Source organism: Conger conger, chromosome 5 (assembly GCF_963514075.1).
Source record: "Conger conger chromosome 5, fConCon1.1, whole genome shotgun sequence".
Taxonomy (NCBI): domain Eukaryota; kingdom Metazoa; phylum Chordata; class Actinopteri; order Anguilliformes; family Congridae; genus Conger; species Conger conger.
In genome coordinates, this window is record NC_083764.1 from 58,944,390 (window position 1) to 58,955,164 (window position 10,775).

At 45.9% G+C, this 10,775-nt stretch overlaps 1 protein-coding gene across 3 annotated transcripts in view; it reads left to right on the plus strand.

Annotated features, from left to right (window-relative positions):
* The first annotated feature begins 203 nt into the window (after nucleotides 1-203).
* Nucleotides 204-10,775, plus strand: part of kdm4ab (lysine (K)-specific demethylase 4A, genome duplicate b) — an 18,527-nt gene continuing 7,955 nt past the window's right edge. For 2 of the 3 annotated variants that reach the window (XM_061241294.1, XM_061241295.1), the window contains exons 1-12: nucleotides 204-324; nucleotides 1,948-2,105; nucleotides 2,863-3,038; nucleotides 3,687-3,801; nucleotides 4,371-4,564; nucleotides 5,228-5,277; nucleotides 5,414-5,517; nucleotides 6,148-6,285; nucleotides 6,756-6,973; nucleotides 8,970-9,435; nucleotides 9,795-9,942; nucleotides 10,640-10,775. The exon at nucleotides 10,640-10,775 is cut by the window's right edge and continues 169 nt beyond it. In XM_061241294.1, the coding sequence (XP_061097278.1) occupies nucleotides 1,965-2,105; nucleotides 2,863-3,038; nucleotides 3,687-3,801; nucleotides 4,371-4,564; nucleotides 5,228-5,277; nucleotides 5,414-5,517; nucleotides 6,148-6,285; nucleotides 6,756-6,973; nucleotides 8,970-9,435; nucleotides 9,795-9,942; nucleotides 10,640-10,775 (1,886 nt within the window). In that variant the 5' untranslated portion in view covers nucleotides 204-324; nucleotides 1,948-1,964. Of the gene's footprint in view, nucleotides 325-1,947; nucleotides 2,106-2,862; nucleotides 3,039-3,686; nucleotides 3,802-4,370; nucleotides 4,565-5,227; nucleotides 5,278-5,413; nucleotides 5,518-6,147; nucleotides 6,286-6,755; nucleotides 6,974-8,969; nucleotides 9,436-9,794; nucleotides 9,943-10,491; nucleotides 10,524-10,639 lie in introns of those variants that run through there. The other variant, XM_061241296.1, reaches the window with a different exon arrangement.

Genomic DNA, 10,775 nt, shown 5'->3' on the forward strand with positions numbered 1-10,775 from the left:
AGTTTCACGGCGAAACTGCGTTCAGTCACGTGTCCGAACCACGGCAGGAACATTTCACCTGAGGTCCGCACAACTAGCAGCCCTGTGATCGCTAAACAAATATGAAGAGGCGGGGCCACAAACTTAAAGCACGCATGTTGATTGGATCAGATAAATCCCGAGCATGCCTAACGCAGTCATGGTAAACAAATCTATAGTGCGCATGCGCATAGTCCATAGTAATGGTGGACGTTGCTTCTTCATCGGAGTAAATACCTGAACTAATATCTTAAGTAATTCACCGAGAATACGAAGAAGCTACCCACAATAATTTTGTCAGCATCAGTAAGTAGAAACGTGGAATTTACAACTAGAAACAGACATATTTAAAACTTAACTGTATTAGTTTCATTTTCTTTTATGGATCGCTACTAGTAATCTTAACCTGGCTAGCTACTACTGGTCGCTCTGCCATTTTATTATTTTTAGGGACTTGTCCTTAGCCTTGGTTTAAAAATGAAATTACCTTTGTTTGGAATACCTTTCCTGTGTGTAAGAACTATTTCAATTACTGGTAAATTAATACATTTAGCTAGCTACCAGCTGTTTTTATTCCGTGTGTTAGCTAGCTAAAATTGATAACGTTAAAGGACCCTCTCTAGACGCAATCTCAGCCAATCAGAAACGCAGAGCCCGCCCCAGTTGGGACGTAGTTTGTTACCGTCCGTCGGGTACATGGACATGAGTTTGGAGGGGTTGCTAGCTAATCGGATTCGCAGTTGTGGGTTGGTGGTCAGTGTGATCATGCTAGATAATCCGCTAAATACGAATATATAGCTAGCTAGATATCTGACACCATCAACTATGACACGAAATTATTTCTAAGACGCACAGCTTCATTATATAATGTCACAACTTGTCACAAGTTGGCTAACTGAACTTGAAACTTAGCTAAGCTAGTGATTTATTTTTACTTCGCGATAGTTAAAATTTAGCATTCAAGTTAGATGCCTTGCTACTGTAACTATCCAACCGATTATGTATCATTCTGCTTAAACACTATTTTGTTTTATACTATAAAATCAACTAGCTACCTGGGTTGCCACGTATCCATAATGTAACGCTATAGGGGGAAATAAATCACCTCAATGGTGATGATAATCCTTTCTATGTTGCAGTCTAGTTATGCTAGCCAGCACAGGATGCATTGTTCCATTCACAAATCTAGCTAGCTAGCTAATGTAGATAACTTATTTGTCGAAGTTAAAACATGGACTACTATATAAATCATACTGCTGAGCAATATCAAGGTCGCAGGGCTGCTGCTAGGCTGAAAACAGCGATTAGCCTAGCTAGCTAGGTTAGTCCCTTTGATTGTTGTATTTACAGTACGTTATTTACATTGTCTGGTTGACTGATGTATGCAAATGAGACTGCTAGCTAACTGATATTATTGGACCATTTCTAAATCTCATGGTCAGTCACCCGTCATTACAAGTTCACTGTTGGACCTCCTGTCCCACTGCCCGTCTTTTGTGATTTCGAAGCGTCTGGCGTTCAAGTTCTGTTGCGGCAGAGGATGACAAACGGACGCTATTGTCTCACACCGGGGTTCAACGTTAATATGTGATCGTGCAGGGATGTAAGCTTTACTATTTTACAACAGCAGAGGGCGATGATGGCCCGGTAGCGACCGCACAGCCTGCCCAGCTGATTTCCGGGAATTGAATGTGCTGTTTGTTGCAGGCAGCATATTCTGTCTGTTTTAACCTCTAATATATATATATTTATAGTTAAACCAATATTATTAAGCTAGTGTGTTGACCGAATTTAGCTTTAGTGTTTGCATGTTAAGTTCATTTGAATTTGTTTGATATGTTTTAAGAGTACTAATTGTCCTCATTACAGGTGTCACAAGTTCCTCAGAACATAACGTATAAAACGCTCTTTCATGTCCCCTTCCTCAAGAATCTGCATCTGTCAAAATGGCTTTGGACTCAGGATCTCAGAATCCTGGCTCCAGGAGCATCATGACCTTCTACCCCACCAAGGAGGAGTTCGGGAACTTCAACCGCTACATGGCCTACATAGAGTCACAAGGTGCCCACAGAGCAGGCCTGGCCAAGGTATGCGGCTAGCAGAGTATCCGGTTCATCCAGGGCTGGTGCAATGAATGTCAATAGGCAGCCACCTATGGACACAGCGCAAGCATTTCCATTCAATACAGCCTACCCAAATCGGCAAACATGAGCATTTTCTCTGACCCAGCCCTTATTTTGTGTGTTGGATATTGGCCTAAACCTACATCTGAAAGTTCGGTACAAGCTTGCCTGAATTGTACTTGAAGTGTATTAATGGCTGCTATGTTATGTCAAATGTAAGCTGTGTAATGCTTCTCGGGTGGGGAGGTCAATGAACCAAATAAATAATTCAGTTAGGTGACCACTGAGTGATGTTCCTCCCTGGCTAGATCAGAGGAGCCATTTTGAATGAAGCTTCTGACTTACCCCATTGCATTACATTACATTATTGGCATTTGGCAGACGCTCTTATCCAGAGCGATGTACAGTTGATTAGATTAAGCAGGAGACAATCCTCCCCTGGAGCAACGCAGGGTTAAGGGTCGTGCTCAAGGGCCCAATGGCTGTGGAGATCTGATTGCGGCTACACCAGGCCGTGAACCTCCAACCTTGTGTGTCCCCTTAACCACTACGCTACAGGCCGCCCATTGCCTTTATTGTAATGGCCTTTTTTCTGTTCTTCTGAAGTTGTAAAGGGAAGCTGTGGTTTGTGTAGGATGTGGTTGGCCTGTCTGTCTGTGTGTGTGTACTGTGCATTGTGCTACACCAGGGACAGTATCGATCCTGGTCGTGCGTTCTCCAGATTGTGCCTCCTAAGGAGTGGAAGCCCAGGCGTTCGTACGACGACATCGACGAGCTGGTGATCCCGGCCCCCATCCAGCAGGTGGTGACGGGCCAGTCCGGCCTCTTCACCCAGTACAACATCCAGAAGAAGCCCATGACCGTCAGGGAGTTCCGCAAGACCGCCAACAGTGACAAGTGAGTCTGCGCTCTCGCGCTCTTCACACCCCGTGAAGTGGAGACGGGGGAAAGGCCACAGTCCACAGTCCACGGTACAACTGCGGGCTTGTCTGTGTGGTGAAGTCCGATACAGCTACGTGACCGAGACAATAATCTTTTGTTCTTTTTCCAGTCGCACTTCACCACACAAATATCCTTAATTTGTAATATCAGTTACCGTGGAATTGCCCTGATGCACTTCATACCAGACCAGACTATCTCTGTTGCATTCACACGTGCAATAGTCTATTGTAGTCTATGTCACTTATTATGGGTGGGTCAGAGTAACCGAGTAACTGGTTATTCCTTCATGATGGCAATTGTCGTTTAAAAAAAATTAGTTGTTGAAATATTGTTAATAGTTAATAGTAGCTGAGAGTTAGTTCAGTGGTGGTGCTGTTGATTTCAGATTTCAGAGTTCAGAGGTGGCCAAGAGGAGCCAAATCATATTGTGTGATATAAAGCTCTTCAGTACAGTTTTCAGTATTATCTTGCCATAAAGAAGATTAATGGCGTGTACCATTTTATCTTATTCTGTGATTCTTTTTCCTTTTCCATTTGTTCCAGAGGGCCTTACAGTTTTTTTACTGCTCATTCTCAGCTGCTTTCTTGGTCTAACCCGCACAGGTTCTGCAGTCCACGGTACGTCGATTTCGAGGAGCTGGAGCGGAAGTACTGGAAGAATCTGACGTTCAACCCTCCCATTTACGGAGCTGATGTGAACGGCACGCTCTATGACCCTGTGAGTGTGAGGTTCTTTTACAGCACGGCTGTACAGCATGTGTGCTGTGTTCATCGGTTAGTAAATGCTTATGCTGCCTTCACATGGATCATGGTAATATTTCCATGTGATATATAGTTTCTAACATAGAAAAGAGGAGGATTGGACTTGATTTAGCACTTACTTTACGATGTTGGGTGAAGTTAATTTTACACTTCCACGCCATAATGCAGTCTGACTTTGACTGCATTCTTTGCCTTCCTAATAAAATTTTACTGTTGTTCTCTTGTGCGCTATGATGACATCCGGTTTGCCAACTACCATCTGCCATGATCCCTGTGAATGCAGCATTCACTTAGCTTGGGAAAGACTGCCTGTGTTTTAGGTGATTCATCTCCGGGGTTTTCCGTGGGCTAAGGTACTAACTTCATGAAGGAGGTCTGTTGTAGGCAGTTTGGGATTAGCTCCTAGCTACAGCGTCCTTCATTTTGTGTCGTATTTTGTAAGGTCTGTGAAATGTGAGCGTTTCTCTGTCAGTGACCAGCTTCGGTGGTGGCAACACGTTTTTTTAACGTAATATTCTCCCTCAGGACGTGACAGAGTGGAACATTGGTCGCCTGAACACCATTCTGGACACGGTGGAGTGTGACAGCGGGATCGTTATAGAGGGGGTCAACACGCCCTACCTGTACTTCGGCATGTGGAAGACCACCTTCGCCTGGCACACCGAGGACATGGACCTCTACAGCATCAACTACCTGCACTTCGGGGAACCCAAGTCCTGGTAATGTCTGCGGTGTGCTTTTAGTGCGTTTATGAAACTCATGGGCTGTTCACATATACTGTACACCCAGGGCCTGTTATCTCTATGGAGGTGTACATACTGGTTCTTGTTTATGGTGAGTGACCTTTGGGGGGGGTTGCCGGTTCGATCCCCCGCCCGGGCTGTGTCGAAGTGTCCCTGAGCAAGACACCTAACCCCCAAATGCTCCTGACGAGCTGGTCGGTGCCTTGCACGGCTGCCAATCGCCGTCGGTGTGTGAGTGTGTGTACGAGTGGGCGAATGAGAAGCATCAATTGTACAGTGCTTTGGATAAAGGCGCTATATAAATCCCAACCATTTACCATTTACCTTGTCTTAGTGTTTTTCTTTGATTATGTCCTGGTTTAATAGATACTGGGTAATAAAGTAAGAGGAAGATTCAGTAAGAATGAATCTGTTTATTAAAAGGGTGAGCTTGCTCTTCTCTGAGGATGTTTGTGAGTGACCGCAGGATTATATTTGGAAAGAGAGATTGATGTTAAATTGTCTTGTTTTGAGGCCACACCCGTAGCTGAACCCGTTAGGTGCGTTCTGGATAGACAGATATTACTCCAGTTAAGTGGAAACACACCTCAATTTCATTTATATAACACTTGGGTGAAAACCCTTTTTATATTCTTCCAGGTACTGTGTTCCACCAGAGCATGGAAAGAGACTGGAACGCTTGGCCAAAGGTACGAGAGAGGTTCCTTCTGATAATACGGGCATTAACACGTCTGCCATGCAAAGGAAGCTTCCAGTACGTAGCGCTTCATGGCAAGTCTGGCTGGTTCTTTTGTTCCAAGTGTAATGGGCCCATTATCTCCACAGGTTTCTTCTCTGGAAGTTCCCAAAACTGTGAAGCTTTTCTCCGCCACAAAATGACCTTAATTTCCCCCTCCATTTTGAGGAAGTACGGCATTCCTTTTGAAAAGGTAACATCATTTTTGGCGCAGAACATTTACCATTTTCAGACTTTTTTTTTTTTTTTTTAAAGGTTAAACCTTTTCGTTTGTTGTTTTACAGATCCACTTATTTGGAAAGTTATGTTAATTCTTTTGTGATTTCTTCCCCCCCATTCAGCAGTTTTGTCCATTATGATGCGCTGTATTGTTCTCAGTGTTTATTGCAGTTATAGAATATGATATGAAGACAAGCCATTTGCTAAAATGTAGAACCGAGCGATTAGCTAAACCCCGGTGCAACGCATCTTCTCATTATTTTATGCACTGTCCCTGTCTAAAAGATAAAACTTTATGTACCTGCAGTTCATCTGAACTTGCGGTGATGTTGCACATCCACAATAAAATGACAGAAAATTAATCAACCCTTACTGAAATGAGCAAACTGATTCTCAATTCCATTTGACCAGTGTTTGACGCCATTTGACTAGCTAGCTAGCTTCTGTGTTCAGCATTCATACTCATTTTGAATTAGCTGGTCTGCCTCACCAGCTATTGACTTCATAGCTTTCATTCTCCTGCATTTGGTTTGTGATCCAGAAGCCCTGCTCCGTGTTTGAGGTCTCTTGACGTTGCGCGTACTGTGTTTGTTGCCTGTCCCAGATCACACAGGAGGCGGGCGAGTTCATGGTGACGTTCCCCTATGGTTACCACGCTGGGTTCAACCACGGGTTCAACTGTGCCGAGTCCACCAACTTCGCCACGCAGCGTTGGATTGAGTACGGAAAGCAGGCCACGCTGGTGAGGAGAACAGCTGCGGCCCGAAACCATCAGAGCTAGACCTGGCTCCGCACAAGTCTGCTTCATTACAATGAGAGCGTGCCAGCAGTCAGATTTGTCCCATTTCCACTTGGGCCAGGTTGCAACCTACCACCAAGGCATGGGTGTACTTGCATTTCCACAATCCTTTTAGGCCTGGCTAATGGCTTGCTAATAAAGAAGACAAGCTTATTAACTTAATGTTAATGCTCTAATGCTTTCTTCTCATCAAAACTGTCTGATAAGCCATCATTAAAGTATTAACTACATTATTCAGTCGTTTCGATCGGGTTACCTACCATGTGCAGAGGCAAGCTAATTCCTTAGCCGGCAAATGAGTCTCTCCCTTAGGCAGGGTAAGGTATATATTCATGATAAAGGTGTCTGTAGGCCATGTCTCCCGCCCTTGGCTCCGCGAAGTACTAACTGAGAGGCGTTTGCTTCCTTTGCAGTGCAGTTGCAGGAAGGACATGGTGAAGATCTCCATGGACGTCTTTGTGAGGAAGTACCAGCCCGACCGCTACAAGCTGTGGAAGGCGGGGAAGGACAACGCGCCCATCGACCACTCCAAGCCCACCCCGGAGGCCGCCGAGTTCCTGGGGGGAGAGGCGGCGGTGCAGAGCAGGGAGGAGCACTGTGAGGACCCCCGCTCAGATGGGGAGAAGAGGAGGTGCGTGTCTCCCTCATTACCCTCTCCGTCTCCGCATTTTTACATCAGGTTACATTACAAATATGTCGGAGCCAAATGCACAATCGTGGCGTTCCCGAGGTAGTCGTCCACCCGCAGTTTTTCATCCGGTTAATACCATTTCACATTCAGATATCTCTGGGATATTGACTTTTAGCGAAAAGGAGATCAATAGGTTTTCCGATCGATAGGTTTGTATAACGGAGCAGTTTCTAGTTTATTACTATTCATTCAAATGCAGTACCGAACTTGAAACTGCTCCGTTTTTCAAACCTATTAATAGGAAAACTTCTTTAATTCTGTCAAATTAAGAAAATCAAATCAAAACATTGGTCTATATTGAGTAGTGATCCTGTACTGAAACTGAGGGTTTAAATGAAGCATAAATGATCGCCCTTGATTTAACTTCTTATGACTAGCCTATTTACCTGTGATTTGTTACTGAAGTTGGTTGATTGAGGTCTCTGGTTGCAAGTTGATATACTAAGTGATCTGTTACAGTTAAAATGCCGTATTAACCCACTGAAATTTAAAAGACTTTAGAATTATGTGCTCATTTGATTTGCCTCAGTAGAAATGGATTGGCTTAGACACAAAGGTGTGTAGATCTAAGAAATTCTATAACCTCATTCAGTTCCACACTCAGCTTGCAGTTAAGAAGAGGCTAAAATATTCAAACAATTATGCATGCCTTCCTCAGTGAAGTGTTATATGCGGATGGTACTCTTGTAAACATAACTATAGGGTGTACAAGATCAATGGAGCTGCCAGTCAGAGCCTCTGACTATAAATGAGTGCATTACAAATGGCAGCAGTTCCAAAAAAATAATATAAGCTTTGAAATGGAAATGGATTTTTCTATTTTCAACTGTTTGAGTAGAAAAATGGGGTTGTGCACGTCTGAGGAATTAGATTTGATCGGAAGAGTGGTGGGGGCCATCTTCCTGGATGACCTCATCGGTTTCTGTAGCTAATTCATGGATGATTCTGCTCTTATTGTTTTCATTACACACCAACACTGGCTCAGTCATAGATTGCACCACAGTAAAACCTGTTCTTAGGGGAATACAAAACCAGTTCTCAGCAGTCATTCATGACTTTATGAATACATTTATTGAAATGTCACGTCATGGAAATGATTGGACTGTTAAAATAATTCAGAGCAGAAGTTCAGGCACAAAATCCAGTAACGAGCTGAGCCCCCCTCCCCCCCCACCCTTGGATTACAATGACTTTATTTTTCCAAAAAGAAGTTTGGGTTAGGCATTGGCACAAAACATGTAAATACAAAATGAAAACCGCAGCTTGGTAAAATGACAACACAATTTTCCTCGAAGTTCGGCCTGAGTAAAATACTATTACTAATACTGTTTAATGACTCCTTGCTCTTTGTTTTTGAACATCAGACATGCTCACTGGGTTTGTGTCCATGCCTGACAGTGCTGTAGTGTGTTAGTGGGGGGATGAAGCTCTGTGATGAGCAGGTAGCTGGAGTACTGGCCCGGCTGCCTTGTTTGACGGCCCACTCCGATTAGCACTGCCTTGCTGCTTCTGCTTGTTCGCTCTTCTATGAAATTCAGTTGAATTCTGTTTTTGTTTGTGTAGCACTTTTTACAGAAGACACAAAGACGATTTAAAGAGTAACAACAGGGGAAAAAGGATAAGGGCAAACACCATGCCCCAATATAGCAAGTACATGAGATGGAACCAACTCCCCAGTGGGGAGAAAGCACTCGCGCTGTGCCGAGAACTCTCTAATGGGAAGAAATCTCAGGAGAAGCCCGGCTGTAGAGATCGAGCCCATTCTCCGGCTTGCAGGAAAGGTGTAAAAATGTACAAAAATGTTGCAAGAAGTCTATTGCATCAGTTCATATGGGTTGAACCAGTTACAGTTAAAGCAGAACACTAGCTGGAACAGAATGAATTCCAAACGAGGTAAAGTATCTCTCTTAATTAATTCCCCCCCCCTTCCTCACAGCCTCTCCAAACAGAGAATTGGGACTAAGAGACACAGAGTGTGTCTGGAGCTCCCGGAGGAGGTGCTCTCCAAGGAGGAGGATTCGGAGCAGGAGGAGGAGTGTGAGGAGGTGGGGGCGGGGAAGAAGGCCCGGCTGAGCATACCTCCAGAGCGGAAGCTGGAGGACGCGGTGAAGGGGCTCTCCACCATGGACATCCACCCGAAGCACGGGGCCCTGCTGGGGGCCAAACACATCATCAGCCTGACGCTCAGGCAGGGGCCCTCTGCCTCCCCCCTGCAGCACGGCGGCCCCAACGCCCTGCCCCCTCCCAAACCGGGCGTGGCCAGCCTGCTGTTCCACCGCACCCTGAGCCCCACCGAGGCGCTGCACGTGCACAGCTACGCCAAGGAGCGCTACGCGGCCCCCCTCCCCACGGTGGAGGAGAGGAGGCCCCAGCCCCCACCGGCAGCCCCGGCCAACTGGAGGGTGGGTCCCACACTGCCTCCGTCTCCCTCTTTCTTTTTCTGACTGTAGCCATCTCCCTCTGGGCTGCTTTTACGTCTACTTGTAATGAGATGTTCTCATTGAAGAACATCAAAAGTCAAAGTCTCTTTCACAATATCCATTTACTCTCTTGCTTTCTCCGTCTCTTCCCCTGCTTCCTCAGCTCTTTCTCTACCCCCATCTGCCCGTCTGTACTTTCATCTCCTTCTCCCTCCATCTCTTCCTCCGTGTCCCTCTCTCTCTGTGCCTACCTTCATCACCGTCTCCCACACTCTCTTTCTCTCCTCCCATTACATTTAATCTCCCCCTTCAGCTGTTTTATGATTGTCGTCTTATTCTAGAGCGAGGCGGTGCCGGCCTGCAGACTCAAAGTCGTCCACCAGGGGGCAGTAGTGGAGCCGGTGTGTAAGACCATGAAGAGCAAACGGCTGCCCCTGAGCAAATTGCCCCGTCTCCACCCCCTGATCCAGGACTGCCTCAGCGATGAAGGTGAGCCACGATGACTCCCCTGCTTTCCACTGCGTTACCGCACTCAGCACTGGTCTCCACTGCCCAGGGCTCTGCTATGGTGTGTTCCTCTGGGTGAGAACAGTGACTTGTGTTCCCCTTTCTGAGACCCCTTTCTTCTACATTTTGCACACCAATCACAGCTAAAGCAGGCAGGTTGAATGTGCTCAGTTAAGTTAAACTTACTGTAATTCATTATTTGATGTTAATATGCAATGAAAGGAGGAACATTTGACACATTCCCAGCATTACAGCTGCAGGTTGACACGCCAGTTCGGTGCACCAGTTTTTTTTTTAACAGGAAAACCACACGATAGCTGTGCAGGAGGCCTCCGTGTCTGGTAAAGAAGCAGGGCTGTTTGATGATACAGTTCTGCCAAGCGGCAACACTGAAACTTTTTCTCACAGGAATTGCGGTTCCAGCCATTACGTTTTTTACGAGGTGGTTCTTCCGAGGATGAAGTGTTAGCGTGCCTCGCGGTGCAGTGCAAATTACGCCCGAGAGCAAAGCACTCTTTTTTTCATCTTTAGGTATGCCTGTGGCGTGAACAGTTTTTGAGGCGGTGACGAAATAAAGTCTCACGTTCTGCGGCACTTTCTCACCCACACCGCATTGGAGCTGTAAAGTGAAGATTTCCGTCTCTGACTGCTGCAGTTTTTGGGGCTTTCTCCTTCTCAGAGCCCCCCGAGCTGGCCCCTGAGGAAGAGGAGGACGAGGAGGAGGAGGAGGAAGAGGAGGTGCAGGAGGAGGAGGAGGAGGAAGAGGAAGAGGAGGTGCAAGAGGAGAAGGAAGAGGAGGTGCAGGAGGAGGAGGA